A 21414-nucleotide genomic window follows, 5' to 3' on the forward strand; every position below is an offset into this window, starting at 1 on the left:
TGCAACACACTCATAATTTCTGAGGCTAAGCGTAATGTTGTCTGGCCCAAATCAGACAATTCAGGACCCTGAACCTTGTGATGTTGTCTCAGTGAATGTCCTAAGCTACTGCACAACTTATGGCTGTAGGGGTGCTTCTCTCTCCTTCTCCTTCTCCTTCCCTTCTCTACTCAGCTTCTCTTGACTTACTGGCATGTTTCCTGAAACAGTTTCAGTTTCGTCATGACATTTTCTAAAAGTCATTTAAATGGACTATTGCCAACCAGGTTCAGTAATAAAGACATCTCCAGGTGAAAAACAAAGGGAGAATTAATACTTTGAGGCTTAAAGGATTTTGGTTAATATTTGCACTATAAAAAAATGGCAGATGTATCAACAAATGGCTAAGTCTCTGTTGGAAAAGAATAAGGTTTCCCCTTCCAGTGTCTCATTGCCTCTAGAAGGAAGAAAAAAAAGAAAAAAAAAAACAACTCCACAAAACCAAACATGCCCTCTCAGGCTGCACATTTAGTTTCTGATAAATAAGAATGGAGCAAATGGTTGCATTGCAATGCAGGAAGGACTGGTAATATAAACACGCTGACTGTTCATTTTACCTCCCTGTTTTGGGGTTAGATTTAGGAGTTCTGGCAATGCACCTTAGAGTAATTTAAGAGGTAACTCTATAACTTGGTGTCTGCCCTGCTTCTCTATCCAAATTAATCATCCTGGAAGGCAGGGTTGGGGAACAGCCACTTCTCATCTGTTGCACTTCACAGTCCTGTGTGTTGTTTGTCTGTGGCTGTTTGTGTGTATTAATATGCTGAGCTCAGAGAAGCAGGAGCTGAGTATCTGTGGTTTGCTGCCTCTGCTTTGTAAAAACAGTGCATTTTAGCAGAGGGTAAATGAAGTTGCCTCTTGAGTCCCTGATGACAATCAATCACCAGAAACCCTATGTACTGCAGAATGAAGTGCTGCCATTTAGCAGCCTGAGTTGGTTTTGTTTTGTTTTGTTTTTGTTTTTGGGGTTTTTTTGGGTTTTTTTTCTAACAAAGATGACATCAGTAAAGCAAAAGTTGGTGCCCAGCAGATAAGTGGGTGTTTAGCAGAAAATTTTGAAGAAAGTGGGCAAGGTGACAGAAAAGGGTGTGATGAAGTGAACTCATCATTTGTTCCTGTGAATGTGGGATTGACTGTGGGGGAAGAGGAGAGGGTGGAACTGTAATGGGGAGCCTGCCAAGTAACTGTCTGGTTTTGAGAGTTTTGGTGTCCCAAGGAAAAGCCACAGAGCATGGTTTGAAAACAGTGCTTGCAGGGATGTTAGTGCAATGGGAAAGATGCCCCTTTTGAGTGTTAAACTTGGCCTGTGAATAATGGAGGTTTTCACATTTGCTCCATTGGTGTGTGGGATAAATCATTCCACCTCTGCACTTCAGCCTCCCTACTGATAAGAAAAGGTTGCTGATAACAGCCTTTCAAAACATGATGACTGGAAGGACTCAGGAAGATGTGACTCAGAGCAAGTCTTGGTTAGGCCTATGTGTTTGAAGGGACCAAGGGATGCTCCAGACTTCACTCAATGGATTGAGAGCTGCTCACTCAAGAAAATTAAGAGACTACCTATTCTCATTTCACAGGTAGATTAAGAGAAATACTGCTGTCCTTCCATCTTTGCAATCATGACATGGGGAGGAGAGAGCCATGCACTCGATGATAAGCAAGTATATGCTGATGGTTCTGCTCCTTAAAATTTCTGGAATTTTTACATCTCAAAACTTTATAAAGCCTCAAATCAGAATTTATTTTCACTGAAGTGTTCTCATGGTCAGGAGATCTTCCATGCAAAGCAGAATCTAAACAGACAATACGATTTGCATAAACTTGGAAAATTCAAGGCAAATTCTGCAGGAATTTTGTTTTAACATTGTCCTTCTTCTAGGCTTGAAAAAGAAAAGCTAACCCTTTGGAGATTTTAACCCATGAAACAGAGACCTCTGTTTCACTTACAGAGTGTGGAAGGTAACTACAAATGTCACCACAAACCCAGCAACACTCACTCAAAATACTGCCACTACTGCAGACAACAGAGGACAGCACTATAAAGCCTGTAGTTAATCACGGGCTTCAGTACCTAGTGCACTCAAATCAAGAACATAAGGGCAAAAAAATTTTTGACTTCTGGCTCCAATTACCTAATCAGTGCACATTGGCCCTTTAGATTTAATGAGTCATCCTGCTAACTATTTAATGCACAATCACCCACAACCCATTAGCAAACACCTTCAGGAGGCAAAAGGAGGGACAAGTCTAAACAGAGTTGGGAAGGCATTTGCCCACACAGTCTTACCTCCTCCTTCACTAATGGCTTTTCTTTCTCTTCCCTTTGTTCTCAAAGACAACATCAGGTGAGGGCTGCTGGGGAAGGTATTAGTCCTCACTTCATCTCTGGAGAGGCCAGGGCCCCTTCCAGGACAGTGCATCTCCTGGACAGCCACACACACACACTGCACTTGGGGTCTTAATTGCCTCCCAGACCCTACAGTCTCTCTGGCAGCTTGCTGTGACTCCTGTCCCTCCCTTTCTTCCTCTGTTTTCTTATGCTTTTTATTGTGCAAGTCACCCTAACTCACCTTCCTTCAGTTCCTTCCCTAAACACCCCATATTAAGTCTTTTTCAAATCCCAAATGCTCTCCCTTCACACACATCGATAAAATGTTCCATGAAACTCTCCCTTCTTGCCCATCAGCTCCCATTCCCTGCTTGGGTAGATGTCACAGAGATGATCTGCCACAGGGATGATTTCTCCCGGGACAGCCCTGGGGGGAGCCAGAGCCCAGCCTGATGCAGGCTGCCCGGCTCCATTGGCACTGGTCTGGTCCCTCATGTGGTGATGAGCTTCCACTGTGTCAGCACCGCCAAGCGGGGCTGTGGGTTGTTGAACTCTCCAGGTGTGCGGCCACAGCCCGGACAGCTGGGAAATGACCGTGGATTTACAAACCAAACACTGAGTGTATTAGTCAACAGGCTATACCAGACCTGCTCACATCTCCAAACTTCTTCAGGGTATAACCATACTGAAGCCTTGCTCTTTTTATCTTACCCCTTTTCCCCCTCAGGAGCACATTGCCAAAAAAGATTCTACGAATTCCGGTGAACTGTGGTACTCAACTGTCAGCCATGATGTAAAACACAAAATCTCTGTGATTGACAGCAATTACCAGACAGAATATGCACTTACCAGTGTGCCCGAAGGGAAGACAAATGTCACCAGCCCTGAAGAGCATAGTGAATATGATGATGTCCTGGTAACTTAAAAGGTATTCTTTTGCCTGAGTGTGTGCAGCCATAATGACCATCCCTCTGCTGTTGGGTTTTCAAACAAATACCTATCTTGTTACCAAGCTTACTCATTAGGCTACGTCTACCAGTAATTTACTATGAGACAAACCTTTCCATGAACAGCTGATCAGAGAAAGAAACATGGACTGGGTACAGGACTTGACAATTAAACCAGGAGGAATCAGTAGCAACTGCCATCATAGGACAACGTTCCTCTGTAGAAAATTAGGAGCTACAATATTTTAAGCAACCAAGGCTGTATGTTTTTCTGGACTTTTAGAATACTTCTTTTTTTAAAGGGGCCTTAAAGAGCTACTGCTATAAATCTCAAAAATGCAATAATAACAGGGTCTTTCTGTTTGGAGAATGTTTCATGTTTTATATGAAAGCATAAACCTTGTGTTAGATGCACTTACTCTTGTCCAAAATTTCTCTGACATGCTTGATTTGTACAATGCATAATTTTTATTTTAAAAGAACTCATTTCTCAAATTCCCCCCTCCCCCTTCTAATGTAATACTACTTAGCGTAAAGTATTAAAGTTGGAATTAAATAAAAAGCCTGAAAACAATAAAATCCATGCAAAACAAATATTACACCCACAAGAAAACTGTTGATACTGATGCTGATAATTACCTCTCAGTGACAGGAGTCCAGGTACTATTTCTGTGACACAATGCTTCCACAGCTCACTCCTGCTGGTCTCCAGTTTGGCCTTCTGCAATGCTAGAGTACCACCTCCTCACAGCCCAGCCCCCCCTCTGCAAGCAGTCTGGACATGTGCAAAGGACTAAAACCGGGTATTTAGCTGTTTACCAGAGCTCACAAAGTGATTATGTCCCTGTATTCTTGCTTAAGCATGTTTTTCCGCTCCCTCCATTTTTGTAACAAAACAGTATGGAAGAAAATGTTGAACAGTTCTAAGTCTTCCTTTGTGTGTGATTGCTGGCTGCAGCCCTGGCTTTATGGTGCAGTGCCTTTGTGACTATCCCACCTGCCATTTCCATGCTGGGGATAGTCCCATGGCCAAGTGCACGGAGCAGTGGATGAACACACTACAACATGTGCAGGTATCACTGCTGTGGCAGGCAGCTGAGTCTGCCCAAAACTCATACTGGCTGCTGTAGGTACACAGATAACACCTGACACAGGATTTTAAAGGGCCGATTGTACCCTCCACAAGCTGCTTTTTAACAATGTCTCAGTTGTCCAAGTCATTCCTTCTATTAAAATTAATATTGATCATTCATACAATATATTGGGGTGTAATAATGTGCTTTTAAATTACTTTTTAATTTTTACTTGATGTAGTAATGTGTTTTCACACTGCTGTGTCTCTAATGACAGATATAAAACCAGAAACTACTTTTTTTTTGACACTTCCTTCAATGAGAGTTCAAAACCTGACTGGATGCAGTCTGTAAAGTCAGACATTTTCTGTTGAATATTACATCTTACTACAGCTCCACCTTCTTCTTTCCTGTGAGATTCTGGGGAAAAGGTACAGACATAGAAGAGGATGGCTGGGAAAAAAAATGAATGCTTGACTCCTTTCTCAACTCTTAATGCCTATATAGGTATGACCATAAAGAAGTTTAATCATTATATTATTTTTCAGTTCCTAGAATCAAGATATAGAAGTGTTCAAGGAAAGGATCAGGTGTCTTGGTGAGAGCAATAAGATTGAGCCAGCATCTCAACAGCAATTTATTTCTTTGCTGCTGGTACTTTCATAGCCTGCTGCTTTTGGGACAAGCCATATAAACCATGACATTTATCCTTCCCCAGCATAAGAATCAAAAGGCGTCTCTCTTCTACCTGTATGCTGCATAGATTATTACAGCAAGAGAAATTATAGTTCCTACATCTTACAAACCAAGAGAGAATCAGAATGAGCTGCAAATATAAGAGTCATGCAAACTACTAATTTGGTCCAGAATGTTTCCCAAGCTCAGTTTAAATGCATGCAACAACAACAACTAGGAGTTTGAGCATATACCTCAGTCAAACATGGTTCATACAGCACAGCATTTAGAATTCTGATGACTATTTTCCAACTCACACAGTTGAAAGACTAGAGCTGCTAAAGAATGAAAACAGTCACTTTGAGAGTAAAAAATAAATAATTTAATGCATAATAATATCATCAGATTACTCCTAAATAAACTAGTAATATTAGAAAGAGAAAAAAAATTTCATTACATTTCTAACAGTACAAAATGCTTCTTAAAATAAAAGTTCTATCCAATAGTACTAACATTTATAAGACTATAAATAAATGACAAGATGTAGTTCACTCACATGGTAGTGAATATGTTCCATTCTGCATAAGGTTAATGCTTAATTTTTATGTTATAGCCAGTTACTGCCTGTAACTTTTGTGCCACTCTGGCCTATGTCTTCTGCTCCAGCACCATCTTCTTGGCACTGATTCATTTCCTCTGGTCTCTCATCAACAAGAGCTACTATTTACTGCCTTATTAAGGCAAATACCTTACATCTGTTCATTTTTATCCCAGTGCTAGGCAGGAACTATAATTAAGGATATAGACTAGTCTTCAGATTTACAAAAACAGGTCAAGTATCTGTCTATTCACTAGTAGCAATAGCTAACTGTAAAAGCACACTGCTAATTCAACCCTTAAAATATTCCTGTGACATTCAGCTGCATTAGTGAACAAGACATGTCTCTTCATGCTGTTGCTTTCTTCTTTTGTATTTCACATTGAAGAAGAGAAAAATAGAGCAAAGAGCACCTTATCCAAGGAAGCTGTAGGAAGAATAAGAAAATTATGAAAGCTAAAGCATTCTTAAGAAGCTAGTGCAAAGGCCTTGCATGTAATTAAAGAATACAAATACATACACACACACACACACACACACACACACATATATATCTATATTTAGGTTTTCAAGCTCTTTTACAAGGAAAGACCAACAAATAAATTTGTCATGTGAAGTGCGGAGAGAAAAAAATAACATATATGAATTTGAGTGGAAGTGAGCATTGAAGATGAAGCTGTACAGATAATTTTGCATAAGCCACGAGAAAAAGAAAGGAGCCATGTGCAAGACTGCTTTCAAAGCTCATGCAGAACGTTCAGATTTAATCATAAGGCAAGACAAAGCAGAGGTTTCAAACTCAACAGAGCATGCATCAAATACATGACTTTCTCAAGGGTGAAACGGATTACTGAGATATAGAAGAAGGAGGTGGTGCTATAGCAATACAACACTGTCATATATATACCACATTTTCCATTTACAGTATTGCACCACAGGCAGTATTTACAGGACAACAATTTTAGAAGTATTTCTACCTAATGAATAGTTCCCTGCCCTGGGATTACTTGTAGATAGGGAATCGCATCTCTTCAAGGTAGTGATGAAGATGAAGAATCTTTCCATAATTTCTCTGAAAGTTAAAATGGTACTGTATTAACATTAAAACAAAACTTTAAACAGTCATTTCAACATATTCTTTCCTGTCCTCTTTTACACTCTTTTCCTAAGAATCCTGTCACTATATAAGGAATAAAATTCTTCTAAAAATTGGAACTCATGACCTGTTGATCTCTTGTCCCCTGGTAAGAATCCCATGAAAAACCAATACAAGTTAATTACAAACCTTACTTATCTACACTGCAATGACGAATTGTTAGCCTAGGAATATTCTAAAAGCACACAGGTGTGACTCAGTAAATTGGCACTGGGGGGAGGCAGTTCCATGCATTTAGTATAGCTTCAAAGCTCATAGGACTTTTATATGGGCATTTCTATCAGGACAAATATAAATGCATTGGAATCTCTACCTAGTCACTGGTAGTCATCACCTAGAAAACCTGGAAGAATAAACATTTGTTTTCTTTCCAGGTATTTCTGTATATAATAAATTTTCCAGAAAACTACAGAAAGACAAAAATCAGGACTCTTTTTCATCCCTTGGATTAAAATTTGTTTTGTTAGCATTCAAAACCAAATGTACAATAAGGAGAAATATTTTTAATTATTTGTCTCCCCATTATGGTACACATACATACAAGGAGAATTTTTCTGTACAGATAAAATGCAATATTAGATCAGAAAAGTTTGGTTGGAGTCCACAGCTAACCAGTCTCATCACTATTCCCTTTCTCATCAGAGGACCAAACAGTGAGTCCCAGGTTTTAAGTTAAGCATATCAAGACTTTCTGAAAGCTATTTTAAAATATCCTTAATACTGTTATGCAAATCATATAATCTAATGAATCTCAATATCTTTCTAGAAGTATTTCCCTCCTTTCACATAAATACTTCTGCTCTCTGTAAAGAAACAGTTTCTCTAAGGTACAGCACTTACATGTGAGAGAAGTCGGGTTGAGCTTTAACCTGTCACATTCAGATGTCCCAGGATTAAGAGTATCTTCATCATAAATATTTTGACGTAAAATGTTCCTTATAAAATCTGGGTTCATACTGTTTTCTATAAATCCCTCTGTTGATGGTGGTACAGAAAACACTAGCTGATAAATTATGGTGGAGCTTTCATTACTGAAAAACAAAGTCAAGGATAAATGTCTTCAAGTGTCAACAGTGTCTTTTCTTTTTTTTGAAAGACTGACTTTTCCTATCAATGTTGGGATAGATTTAAAAAAAAAAAAAAAAATTTCCCCAAAAAAGAAAACAGCCGAAGATGCCAGTTTCTGCCTCCCTTCTCAGAACAGCTCTTGAAACTGGGTACGTACTTGAAGCCAGCCAGAGACATGTTTTCAAAACCATGAGGGGCAAATGGACATGTGTTCTGATGGGATGCAGTTTTCAGTACTGGTGCTTCACAAGAAGCTACTTAAAAGAAGTGTTGCAATATCCTGTGCATAGTTTCACTAGAAACCTGTAGGAATGTTTATTTTCCTGCTAGCAGTATCTGGGACCATGCAGCTGTACTCACAGAATTCAAAACATTTTCAAAAAGTACTTGAATGGGGGAAAATAAAAGGAAAGAGAGGGAGAGAACAAGAGAGAGGCATCAAAGAGGCAGAGAGAGTTACTATCTAATCAATATATGTGTAGAACTACAGCTTTGTACTTGATGGTCTAAATCATAGTTAGTACCCATAAGCTAAGGAGCTACAGTTCACTGTTGAACAAGGCTGGCATGCCCAAGGCTGGCAGGGCAAGGGAGCATTTTCCTCAAGGGAGCAAAGTGCCTTTGCAACTGCCACTAGCCACATTGCAACGTGGCTATTCCTTTGTCATTGCTATCTCAAAGCACCTGGGACTTTGCAAAACTACTTCCCTTGATTTTGTCCCATCTTTCTAATTTCTTTTGTAAGAGTTCTTTTTCAGAAGTCCTTGGGAAAGCTCTCTGTCTTCCCGTGCCTTCCTGCTATCTCTCCGTGACAGGAGACATGTATATTCCTCTTGCCTTTATGTCTTTTGGGAACAAAATTATTCTCTCCTCCCTATGAACCCTGTTTCATATATTTAAGATTATTTAAACTACATCAATCTTAAGCATTTCCAGCAATTAATTTTTCTTTTAATAAATATCCTTGAATATGTTTCTTAAGGGCTGCAATTGGAACCAAAGATAACAGAGATGATACTTCACAGCAACAATATGTTCCTGTTGTTATGTAATTTTAGCAGCATTTACCACTTACATCAGATGATCCTTTGACCAGTTTTCACTGCCTATACACATAATTTTCCCCAAACAACCCTATTTTTCAGAGATTTAAATAGTGTACATATTTACATAAGCACATGTATGTCTTATCAGAAGCCTGTAATTTTCAGATAACTTTGGGGACAGAAATTGCTCACCTGAAAGAAATCACCTGAGCTGACCTAAAGTAACGTCCTAAAGCTGGAGATGAGCTGTAGACCTCTGTTAGCTGAGAGAGAGAGAAAAAAAATGTTTCTTCTATTCAATCTCTTTTTTGCTCTCATAAAGAAAAAAAAAAGCACAGCAAATCATTTTTACAAAGTGCTTTAACGAGCATAAAAACAGGTGCCGAAGGTCAAATAACAGCAAATATCTGCCCTCGAAAAGGTAGAGAGTAATTTAAATTTGACAGACAAGTTAATTGTACATTTGAGTGATTGCTTTGTAACCTTAACACAATGGGGGCACTCAAGGTGAGCTAAAAGCGTGTGCTCATGTTGCTATGTGCAACTAATGCTGTTAGGTTTGGGATCTAATTAGTACCAAAAGGCTCTTCTAACTCTTACTTTGTGGGGAGGAGAGTCTCTGTCTTGAGACTGCCTTCCCACCATGTCCAAATGATAACTGCCATGTATGCTGAGCATATTTCAGCTGTAACGCAGAGCTGTGCTGGCTCAGCAGAAATCACAGCTATAAACCCAGACTGTAATCAGGTACTCATAAGAGAATGCTGCACACAGGATGTTTAGTCCATATTATGCTTGGATGACTTTCCCAGGTCTCTCCTAAATTATTCAATGATTCTATGAAAAAGGTGAAGACAATGTCTTTACAAATGGTCAAATTTATGGGAATAAAGTCAATACTTTATTGTGCTTAAAAGCAGACAATTTTTTTTTTTCTAGATTGTGACTTTAAAAAGTACAACACAATTTATTTGTGGACTTGCAAATGACTGAGTTGCTACGCAGAGAAACAGAAACTTAAAAGGCAAAACACTGAAGCAGAATCAACTTTGCCAAGAATCACATAAACACTTACCCTCTTAGTAATGTCCTCCGAGGAGAAGTGTGGGAGACCACACATTAACTCCAATGTTCCTGAAAAATTGTGAAAATTTCCATTGCTTAGTAATTCATCAGGATCCCAGTAGTCATCCTCATCTGTGTAAACATCTAATAATTAAAAGGAGACACAAAGGGGAGAAAAAAGTTTCAGATCGCTGAAGTATTGAAAAACAACCCACTTGGCTTTCTCATAGATTTCTTAGGTAAGGACTGACTGGGAAAGACAGAAAGAAAGTGCAAGTCACCTGAAAAAAGTGACAGCACCAGAAAGTGAACCACCAACCTCCATTAGCAAAAGTCATCTGCTCTGGGAGTCCGACAGGCAATGACCCCATGGGACCTAAGTCATCCATGGCACTTGTTCCAACATAACAAACATAATTTCTATCCTCATATCCAAATCTCTGCTTGTGATATTTTCTTAGCTACAAACTGTCACCTGATCAGGATACAAGTGGCTTGCTGCCTGCTAAGATAAAAGCATTCACAAGAACTACCGAACTACAATACCACCCTCTTCAGTCAGTATCCCAGTTCCTTCAGCAGTTTACAGAAGGACATTAAAGGATGTCATTGTTGCATTTGTGTTCTATTAGAGTGTACATATTGCACGTTTGTATTACTGTAGTCAAGAGCAAGATACTTACTAGAATAAAGAATTAGGCTGATGAGAATGACCAGGAAGATCACTAGAAATATTGTAGATATAACCATCCATAGTTTACACTTCCAGAAAACTACATTCCTGCATGATTTCCAGGCATCTCTCTCCTAGGTATAAAAGAGAAGGGCATATTGATTAATCAAATAAGGCAGGAAAAAAATACTGAAAAATGTCTCGGCTGTCACCCCCACATAGATGGGAGAACCTCATTGGTAAGCAATGCCCTGCATCAGGGGTTCCCAGCCTTGCAGGAAAAAATGCAAACCTAGAGAAGGTAAAGGACATTCACTTGAGAGAGATGATTCCCCTTTGCGCAGAAGTTCCAACTGCTGAATGGCCCATAAAGCTAAAGTACTGCAAAGGTGATTTCTTGGCTCCACATTTGTTTTTTTTTAACTACGTGAATTAAATGTGTATATTCCACAAGCTCTCCTTTTAATGTTTTTCATCTCTCCCAACTAAAAACGTGTCTCTGGAGGTATTTCCAAAATCATTCACCTCTGCAGCATTGATGATGTCAACCTGCACAGCTTCTGGATGCCAGCATCCAATGCAAAGGCAGTGCTATTCAATAGATACTATTGTCTTAAACTCTCTGTAAAATAATTGAAAATTTTATAGTTGACTTATTTTTTTTCAGAAGATTGGAAACTTGAAGGCTATTGAGTGTATTTAACAGAAAATTTAATGCAAATCTCACCTGCTCTATGAGGTCAAAAGAAAACTTGACTCAAAGCAATTGTGCAGGTATGTACATTCATACGAGAGAGAAAGGACAATACCTTGCCTGTTATTTAATTTTTATAAGATTTAAAACCATGACAGAAATTAGTCTTTTAATGAGTTAATCCAACAGGATAAGTATTTAAAAAAAAAAGGTGGGGGGGGGGGAAGGAGTAAGCTTAGGTGATGGCAAAACAGATAATTTCATCTGTTTTGTTCCACAGCCAGAAGAATCAGAAGACTGAAGCAAGGCTTGAATTCATAAGCAGACCATGCTGTCTTTTTAATTACTTCTCTCCCTCCCTCTCCATCCACCATAATGGTAGTAACAAACCCTACGTCTTTTCTGTCATCAGTACCAGATAAGGAAAAGCACGAGCTGCAAGTTGTCTGGGACACACACATGCAGATTGGCAGAAACCAGCTGCTGTTGGAGGCAATAGTCAAGGTTTCCTTCCTTTACTTTTTGAACTTTCTAAGAACACAGACTAACAGAGAGGCTTTCACTGAATTTAACTGAATTGAGCAGCTGGCTAAAAGCTTCTATGTGGTGGCAGGGGAACAGGGAGAGAAAACAGACACACAGAGAAAGCACTTACAAGAGAGATTCCTTCAGGAACAGAGGCAGAAAAAGGAAAACACTCTCTGTAGACACCTCTGCACCCAGAACTTTGCTCTGCTAGAGCATGAAAGGCAAACACGGAGTATGGTTTTGTTGACAGCACGCTTTCAGCTGTCATCTCATTTACTTTTTTTGTTATTCGATTTTTTAAATATTTTATAGAAATATATATATATTTTATAGAAGTATGAATTTCAATTTAATACTTAACACTAGCATATAGTTTTGTATTTTAAAAAATTTTAAAAGCCAGTAACCACTGCCTAGAGTGCAACTGTGAAATCAGCCATAGCCCCATCAGTTGAGACAGGCAGCTGTCAAGCCCAAGTTTTGATTGAGCCACCATATAGTAAAATCAGGACCCCCGACAAAGGCAAATTATTTGCATCTGACTCTAAAACTTCGGAATGCTGAATACTTGCTTTTTTAAAATTATATTATATTATATTATGTTATATTATATTATATGTTATATTATATTATAACTATACTACAAAGAATACTAAAGAATACTTACCACTAACTAACAACTCGTGACTGTCTGCAGACCGACAGTCCACACAGCTTGGACCCGATAAGCTAATTAACATAAACAATCTCCGCCAGAATCCAGTTACCAAATTCCTTCAAGTAAACAACCTTCCCAACACATTCCACATGTGCAAAACACCAGGAGCAGCAAGCAGAGATAATTTTTTTTTCCCTCTGTGCTTCTCCAGGAAAAAACCTGAGAGAGAGAATTATGTCTCTGTTCAGAGGGCATGTTAATACCACACCACCGCATGTTTAGGCTATCACAAAACGCAACTCTTAATCATACATAGCAAACTGGCTTGATCCCAAGAAAACATTCAGTTCCACAACTATTCCAACACCTTCCGAACTTTGCCAATAGGCCAGAGGGAAGCAACAACAGCCGAGAAATTCTCTCCCTGGTGGGCAGGACAGCTCTGATTACCCTGCCAGCTGAGCAGAAAGCAGAGCATTGTAACTTCCAGTAATCTGTATAGGACGGGAAGCCACTTGCTATAATCAGCATAAAGAGAGCTCAAATGAAAACTCAGCTTTGGAAAGGGGAAGGATAAGCCCAAGGGTAAGGTTTCTCGAGATAGTCTAGCAGACCTAGCTGATCCCTGGCTCTCCTCCCCCCTCTGCTGCTCCTCTTTGCACCTCCTGGAATGTGCCTGGCCCTGCAGCGAGCTGATTCAGCTTTCCAGACCACGGGAGAAGTAACTTGACCCCTGCCTAGTCAGCGGAATGAATGAGCGAGCCCCAGCGATGAGCAGCGGGGCTTCCCCAAGGCAGAAGTGAAGTCACAAGAGCGGGAAGGGACGGGCGGTGCCTCAGGCAGATAGCTCCCGGCACTCAGCCGTGCCCACAGAAAAGCAGGAAACATCTTCGCACAACCACAAATACTCCTGCAGTATGTAGTGTAATTCACTGTACAGCAGTCACGTGTGAATATTATTCCTCTGCCAGAATTAGTCTGTTCCGTAGCTTTAAAATAGGGACTAGGAGCTACGTCCCTTAGGATTCACGTGCTGATCTTAACTGAGGGCTTGGAGCATTCTGTTAATACAAATTCATAATGGTTTGCAACTGAAAATTACGCAGAGATAAAGAGAATCCAGTGTGCTCTGTTCGAGGACATCTTATTTTTGTTGGGTAGCACTGTTTCCTGGTTAACTTCTACTGAAAGAAAGCCTGGTTTTAAAACTTATTTCAACTTTTCTGGTTTTGAGCCCAATCCCACTGATAGCACTTTAGAAGAGAAAGCAAAACTCAGAGAACCAATTACAGTTTCACTTCCTAAATTAATGCTTAAAATCCCACTCTCAGAACACTTCATTGATAAGGAAAAAGAATTACATTTAACATTTTTTTAGCCTCTTTCCCTCTACCTCAAACAGGAAATGGAATAACCTCAACAAAATGTTCCTTCAAGTGTCATTTCTCTTGCTGTGTAGTATTTCCCCCACAGGAAGGATTAAATGACCAAATGAAATTCCTACCTTTCTCGTTTGAGCATTTAGAGGCTTGTCACGATCAGTCTCACTTTCCTCCACATTATGTTCCCGTAATTCAATAATCTCTTGCTCCTGAGCAGAACTCTGCCTTTTCATTGCTTTTGTCTCTGAAGAGGGTCCTCTGCGAGAACCTCTGTCTCTGAAGTGAGCATGGAGCCAGCTCATTTCCTTCTTGTTTCAGCTGCAATTATGGTCAGTGGTTGCTCTGACACGAGGCTGGAAACAGGAAGAGTGGGGATAGTGTTCACAGGAGAGGTCTCAAAATACTGTTAAATTAGGGGAATTCCGTGGAAGAGCGAATAAAGTCGGCTGCCCTAGCTGCAGAGAAAGGGAAGGCAGAGGAAGTATCGATTTGCATAGCCATGAGAACTCTGACTCTCAGCTGTGCAATACTAGGTTTTCCAGTTTGCCTACCTGCCTGTACCAGCCCTTGACAAGCAAGTGACTAAACCTTCAGCAATGCTGGGATGATTTTGAAAGGAACCAGTGTTTTCTCTGCTGCTGTCAGCCAAAACAATAAAATGTTATTACTGTTATCCATGTAGCTAAACAGATGCGGTGCTGATCAGCACAAACAGAGTAAAAGTTCATAGAGCATGTTGTTTGCTTATGCTGGGACTCTGTCCACACTTGTGATTCTAGTCTCCCTCTATAGTCAATAAAGAAATGAACACTAACGACCTTTGTGCTATAAATTGTTCTTCCTCTAGCTATTATACTGCCTAAAATCATATCTAGTGTTAAAGAACCATTTATGTCCTTTAACATACTATCCAACCTAAACCTGAGAACTGCTTTCAGGTAAAAAACCCCAGAGGACAGAGATAAAGAGAAGAGAAAGACGGGCTTCAATTTCATTCTGTGCTCTACAGGACATGCTTTTATGAAACAACCGTGGTGATTTGGTCTTCACTAGCTTCCCACATGCATTCTCATGTGCACTAGGAGTCACTCATAACAGCTTACTGTAGCCAGGGGCTGATTACGACCCCAGCCTCCTAAATATCCTTGATCCTACCTCATCTTATTTCTCCTGTTCACACTCCATCCCCATTTTCTTCTTCCTTCCCACAGAACATCTCTCTCCCCTCTGACTCAAAAGGTCTGGGCAGACAGCTGGTAACCACACCCTTCTTTACTCTTTTGTCCCAGCACGGGGAGTATCATGCTCTTTTGAGAACCAAACACAGCCTCTCTCCCTAACCCCCTTTCCACTCACAGCACCAATCCTTTTTCCTGCCAAAAGCTCAGGGAGTTCTCCCCTTGTCCCACCACTCCAATTTTCTCTTTGTGCAACTCACCTTGGTTCTGCTGCCTGAAGTACACCCAGGGTTTGCATTCCTGATGTCACGTCACACCCATCCATGCAAAGGCACTCCATGAAAGTGAGCACGTCTTAGGTTTATTCCATAAGTAAAAAGAAATACAAATTGTATACCCCACACATTTTGGTTCTGAGAATCTTTAAAGCTCTGGAGGACTGAAGGTGAAACTGAGCAGTCATCAAGATCATAACCTGTATCTGGATCTACAAAATCTTACTTGGGACATCTGACACTAGAAAAGCCTTTATCTGGTTCTCACTACTCCTGCAGAATATTGGGCTCAATTATTTAATTTCTACTCACAGTAGACCTTCCTACTGGATTGTCTGAAATCAAAACTGTTCCTCTAAAACAAAGAGTTAATGATTATACAGATCTCACCATGCAAAGGCCAAAGTCCTTATTTTATTTTATGTATTTATGAAGAAACTGCTTGAAGTCTTTCTTTCATCTGGGGGATCTAACTTCCACACTTTGTACATTTCTTCCATGTGAAATTCTGACCCTTCAGCTTTGCAAAACCAGGAAAGTCCAAGGCACCAATGCAGTTCTGATTACACATGGAGTTTAGAGTTTCAGAGGCACATCCAAACAAACAAAACATAGCCCCTTGCAGTTTTAGCACATGTTTATTAAAAAGGAAGATGTGAATAATTGAGTAGCCACTAAAGAAACAACCCTCCTAATATACTGGCTTTGAATATAGCTTATGCTGTAAGTTTGACACAACAGGGGCAAGATGCCCAACGGGAGAAAGGAAGGAAAAGAAATAACAGTGTTAGAAAGAGCAGTCTCACTGCATGCAGATTACAGTGCTAGCTCTTTTCGACATTTCCCCCACATGCTGCCAAGGTACATCTGACATTAAACAAAGATCACATACTTATGTACTGCAGAGTAAGTGTGCTGTGTGGACAGCAATAAAAGGTGTTCAAACTGCCAGTTTCAACTTTAAATATATATATTAAAGGTCAAAGCTAAACACTTCCAAATATTGAGCACAGCTTAAAGACCATCTAAATGGTCTTAAGGCCATCTAGACAATTATTTTATTAAGCTAAGTACTGTTATTCTGAAGTCCCATAAACAGCTTTGGAAACCTTAAATTGGCTAGATTTGGAGTGATAAGCTCATCAGGAAATTAAAATTAAAAAACTTAGATTTACTACCAGGGTTAAAGGAATGTTGCTGTCATTTCTTATGTTATTTTCATTGAGCCCAAGGATGCATCCAACCACATAAATCCATTTTCCTTCTATGTCCATTTCAATTTAGTGTGGTCTTGTGGGGACAGCCCAGAAAGATACACAAAAAAAAAAATTTCCTGAGCCTGAAACTCTGCTTACTGTGGACCGAGGACAGGACGAAAAAAAATCCTAACCTACCAGGAACGTGCTAAAAATTCACAATGGATGCCAGAGCTGGAGAACTACACATGTAACATGTTGCAAATATTAAACCCTACAGTTAGTTCAAATTCTGAAGAGAATTTAAGAAAGCATTATAGTTTCTCTTTGTTCAATTTGAATGAATTACAACTCATTCATTCCTTCCTTTTATTTAGACGTCATCCCAAAGAACCTAAACAATACTCTTCCAGTTACTTAATGAAAATTTCTTGCATCCGAGCATTTTTGAGCTATATATCTGGTATTTTTAAGAAAACACAGTAGAGACCCCAAAAGTTACAGCCCAGAAAGTAAAAGTCATGCAGTCACACATAACTGGAAAGAAATAATCTCAGGTTTATACACAATACACTATTTATATTTTTGAGAACAATAAAATAATTATTTATGTTTAGAATCCTGTAACATACCTAAAGAGTTGAATATATATAGTATATATGGTATGTGGCCATTTTTATCCAGATAACATGTGGAAATAAATATAGATAACAAGGGACAAGGAAGGAGAGAAGGGTTATGAATGAGGTATGGCTGGATTTTTGTTACAGGTTATAATCCATTTTATTTTGTTTCTAAGGCAGTGCTGTTTCTGCAAATAGCCATAAGGAAGATGGATCCATAAGGAGCCTGGAGTTCCTCTGAGGCTGAACAGTTATTGCTAGATGAACCACAAATGATAGTTTCTTCATTTAAAAAATGTATTCTTTCACCAAGGAACAGTCAATGGCATTTTCATGTTGTATCATCAAATTGACTACAGCAGGAAGCAGCTTTCACACAGAGGTGATCTGCATTTTGTCCTTGGCTCACCAGTTTGTATTCCGACGGATCCAGTCGTAAAGTCCTGTCACCTTGGTGTACACACCAGGACGATTGCACCGAGCACACCCTTCACCCCAGCTCACGATGCCAGCAAGGTACCATCTACTGCCCTTCCCTGTGCAGGCCAAGGGACCTCCAGAATCTCCCCAAAATGAAGGAATCCAGCCATTAGTGCACACACAGAGAGCCCTGTAAGAAAAATTAGGTTATTTAAGAACAGTAAATACCTGCCCCTCTTTTTCTCAAATATTAATTAAACCTTACTTCTTGATATAATGTACCCAGCCAGATGCCATATTTACTCAATTGTTTTAAATTATGGATGCAGCACACTTACCAATATAAAGCAACGGTGAGAAGCAGTTTATAAAATTACTCTTTGATAATGTCTCATTGCAGGATTCATAGAATAACTCACCACAGCTCAAATAGGGAGAGAAGAAGACGGGGATGGAAATAGGGAATTCTACTACAACTTGAAATGGCAAATTCTACTGCAATTTGGAATCTACTATAAATTGTTCACAGGTTGAAGGCAGATCTCTTATTCTGTGTGCTCAATAGGAACAGAAAAATACCACACACCCCAAATCAAAAAAGCCAACTAACCAAAATAAACTCAAACCCAACAAAAAAACCAGACACAATTAAGTATTATCAGCAGTTTTATAATAAGACTGACTCTACAGTAGACTACTTTGTAGAGGCAGAAGAAGGAACAAAGACTAAGAAATGTGCAAATAAGAACATGCTTCTCAAATCGAACATGCAGGTTTGCACAGCAGGGTGGAAAAATAAAAAGTTCTATTCAATTCAGTTCACAGGATCAAAGTGCATTTGGGCTCATCAATGGGTTTTTTTTGCCTTCCATTACTTTAACCTTCTCTGACCTAGTCTGTTGACAGAACTCTGGGCAACTACAGTGCAGCTCCTCTCTGCAGCTGTTCCTAATGCACACAGGGCAGTCAGCAGCCTCCAAATTCACTCCGGGGCTTGTTTGAGCCCCCAGGTGGAGCCAAAACATGTAAGAGGTCAGGAGAAAGCCATGTGCTGAGAAAAGAGTAATAACACAAAGCTTTCATCACCCAACCAAACAAAATTATCTATTATGATGGTACAAAATTATCTAGAGATAAGAAAAGCAGCCAGAGTTCTTCCTTTCTCCCAGGCTGCTGTCATACTAGAAGTGTTGCTAATCCAAGAGACTGATGTCAAAATTACTTGAGAAAGGAGGCTCAGCCAATTACTCAGCCAGTTCTGAAAGACCAAAGGGGTTGTATATCTCTCAGGAAAGGAAGGATCCTAAGCAGAAGAACCAAGATCAAAGAACATTCTAGAGTGATAAGAAAACAGAATGAAAGGGTGATATTTTTATTTCTTGTGTATCAGGTCCTTTAAAGATGAAAGGTATTTGGAAGCTTCACTTGTGCAACATATGCACAGCTTACATGTCCAGGAAGGAGTAAAACAGAATAGGGCCCTCACAAGTCTGAAAGCATAGTAAAGCAGGTTTAGGGTGTTATGGGGCTTTCCTGAGTTCCCAGTGTCATTCCTCTCTAGCACTGTACAGGAAACACATACCATATATTACAGTGATATAATATACTGTGACAGAAAGTATATATAATATATATACTAGTAAATTTAATATATATACTAGTGACAGAAAGAAAGGGAAAAAAAAAAAAAAACAACCCCAAAAAAAGGTAAAGATGCTACCCAGACTAAGAACTTAAAGACCCAGAGGGCCAACATGCTAGAACTCAGACCAGCATGCTAAAACTCAGACATAGCATATCATGCTGGAAAATGTCCAGTATGATATACAGATGAATAGGTTAAAAATGCCCATCTGAAAATTCAAGGGCATTTCTTAAGCAACACATTTTTTGGAGGAACACTACCCCTTTGACATATTTTAGCAAAACAGTTCCAAGGTCAAAGTTTGCAGATAAACTCCACGTAATGTTAATAAAAATAATAATTAATTTAATTAGGTCTTTGACACTATAAGAAAATTCTACAAATAGTCTATTGTGTTAAATAAGTTTGACCCATTATAAGGTACAATCTTGCAAAAGCTATCCTATTGCATTAAAATAATAAAATATATATATTACGCAAAATTCATACCAAATTGCCTCAGTCTAATATTCAGTAACAAATTTCTATCCCTTTTGCATGGTAACTGGTACAAAAAACATGTTTGTAAAGTTGATACTCATCATCAGAAATTTGAACACCAATGAAGTGCACAACTAATGTACTAGGAGAAAGAAGGCAGCGTCAGGACAGGGAAGTATAACCAAAAGGCAGTTTCTGATTGTGCGTGTAAACAAGCTGGGGTTTATAACTTACTCTACTGTGATGTAGTCACAACTTGTAATTATACACATGAATGAATGTTTGAAATTTAAAAGCACCATTGCAGCTGCAGTTCCAAAACTTAGCTTAGCTTTTCCTTTTGTATTTCTTTTCAACTGTAACAATAAATTACTCATCATACTTTTACAGTATTTTAGCAATTCCACATTCAGATATTAAAAAAGATAAAAAGAAATTAATACAAATAGCACAATTCACAGGTGGACCTTTTAGCTCAGATGATTCCTTTTATCTTTATATTTTTGTTCTCTGGTATGAAATATAACTGTTGAAGAAGAAAAATAACTCTTCTCGATACATTTTAATCCTTGCATTTGCAAAATGATATTTCTCAAGAGAGTCAGAGATTATCCATGATGAATTTTCTTCCTTATTTTGGGGGGCTTTTAGTTGCCATGTTAAATTAACCATAAATTTGCACTCAATAAAAAAAGAAAAACCAAAAACCAAAACCCGAACAACAACAACAACAACAAAAAAAAAAACCCCAAAAAAACCCTCACCACACAAACAACCTAAAACTGAAGAGTTTTCCAATGAAAGCAAACATTCCTTTGTAGTTTTCCTACCAGTTCCATATTACCTGGCATGCATGAACACCACCATTAAGTTTCCCAGCACAGAGCATATGTGAAGTAGTAAGATAATCATAGAGCTTGTTGCAAACACTTTGGTTAATCATTCTCACTTGAGCTTCCTGCAGTTTTTTGGTAAGATGACCTAGAAAAAAATATGAAGAGTATTGCAGAGGTTAAGGTGGCACAAATTTCTTACAGAGATACCAATTATCAAAACAAAAGAGAATTGCTTCTAACTCAAAATCTACCCAGCTAATGACAGCAGAGTAATTCCCTTGCCTTCAAATGGTGCCTGCCCTAATTTTTGAAAGCTGGGTTGTTCACACTACCCCATAGCCATAGACGTTCCAATGCACCATGCACCGCCTTTCCATTTCCCTAGCCCTTATCCTTATGACCTTATTCTGTCAGAAAGTAGTAAAAGTGCCATGCAAATTGTAAGATAAGACTGCACACAGGGAGACTAAATTTGAATGCCATTTCAAATTATGCCTGAAGCTTTTTGTTATTATTTAAACCATGGCCGTGCTCCAAACAACATCCCAGTCCTACAAAATGCAATTTCTATATTGTTTTCCATTCTCTCAATTCTAGGGAAGAAATTGAGGAATAAAGCTGAGCATGGAAAAACAAATAATTTTAAAGAAACACCAAAGAACAGTCTGTAACTCACAAATGATGCTAAGACTTTAATTCTGAACTATGGTATTGACATGAGGTGCCCTTGTGAGCTAAATGTCCTGATACCTCTGAGATGCTGCCCAAGTCTAGGTTTCAAGCTGTTTAATGCTGAAACAGGGCAAGGATCCCACAGGCTCCATTGCAAG

At 39.1% G+C, this 21414-nt stretch overlaps 1 protein-coding gene and 1 pseudogene across 1 annotated transcript; both read right to left on the reverse strand.

Moving 5' to 3' along the window:
* Positions 1-6440: 6440 nt before the first annotated feature.
* C2H3orf52 (chromosome 2 C3orf52 homolog) lies at positions 6441-14233 on the reverse strand. Its single transcript, XM_036388018.2, has 6 exons — positions 14054-14233; positions 10680-10803; positions 10007-10140; positions 9124-9194; positions 7658-7848; positions 6441-6733 (listed from the first exon to the last, which is right to left on the reverse strand). Coding segments are annotated over exons 1-6 (702 nt in total). The 3' UTR covers positions 6441-6731.
* A 2246-nt stretch (positions 14234-16479) lies between these two features.
* The window catches only part of LOC118692208 (suppressor of tumorigenicity 14 protein-like), a 30398-nt pseudogene continuing 25463 nt past the window's right edge, over positions 16480-21414 (reverse strand).

The sequence above is a fragment of the Molothrus ater genome, chromosome 2 (assembly GCF_012460135.2).
Source record: "Molothrus ater isolate BHLD 08-10-18 breed brown headed cowbird chromosome 2, BPBGC_Mater_1.1, whole genome shotgun sequence".
Lineage (NCBI taxonomy): Eukaryota > Metazoa > Chordata > Aves > Passeriformes > Icteridae > Molothrus > Molothrus ater.

Excerpts from the sequence above, each read along its gene's own strand:
- C2H3orf52 (XM_036388018.2), bottom strand. The coding sequence starts at position 14,233 with ATGAGCTGGCTCCATGCTCACTTCAGAGACAGAGGTTCTCGCAGAGGA. Across the intron at positions 10,804-14,053 it reads TAAATGCTCAAACGAGAAAG|GAGAGAGATGCCTGGAAATC; the intron begins GTAGGAATTTCA and ends TTTTATACCTAG. Across the intron at positions 9,195-10,006 it reads CGGAGGACATTACTAAGAGG|CTAACAGAGGTCTACAGCTC; the intron begins GTAAGTGTTTAT and ends TCTCTCTCTCAG.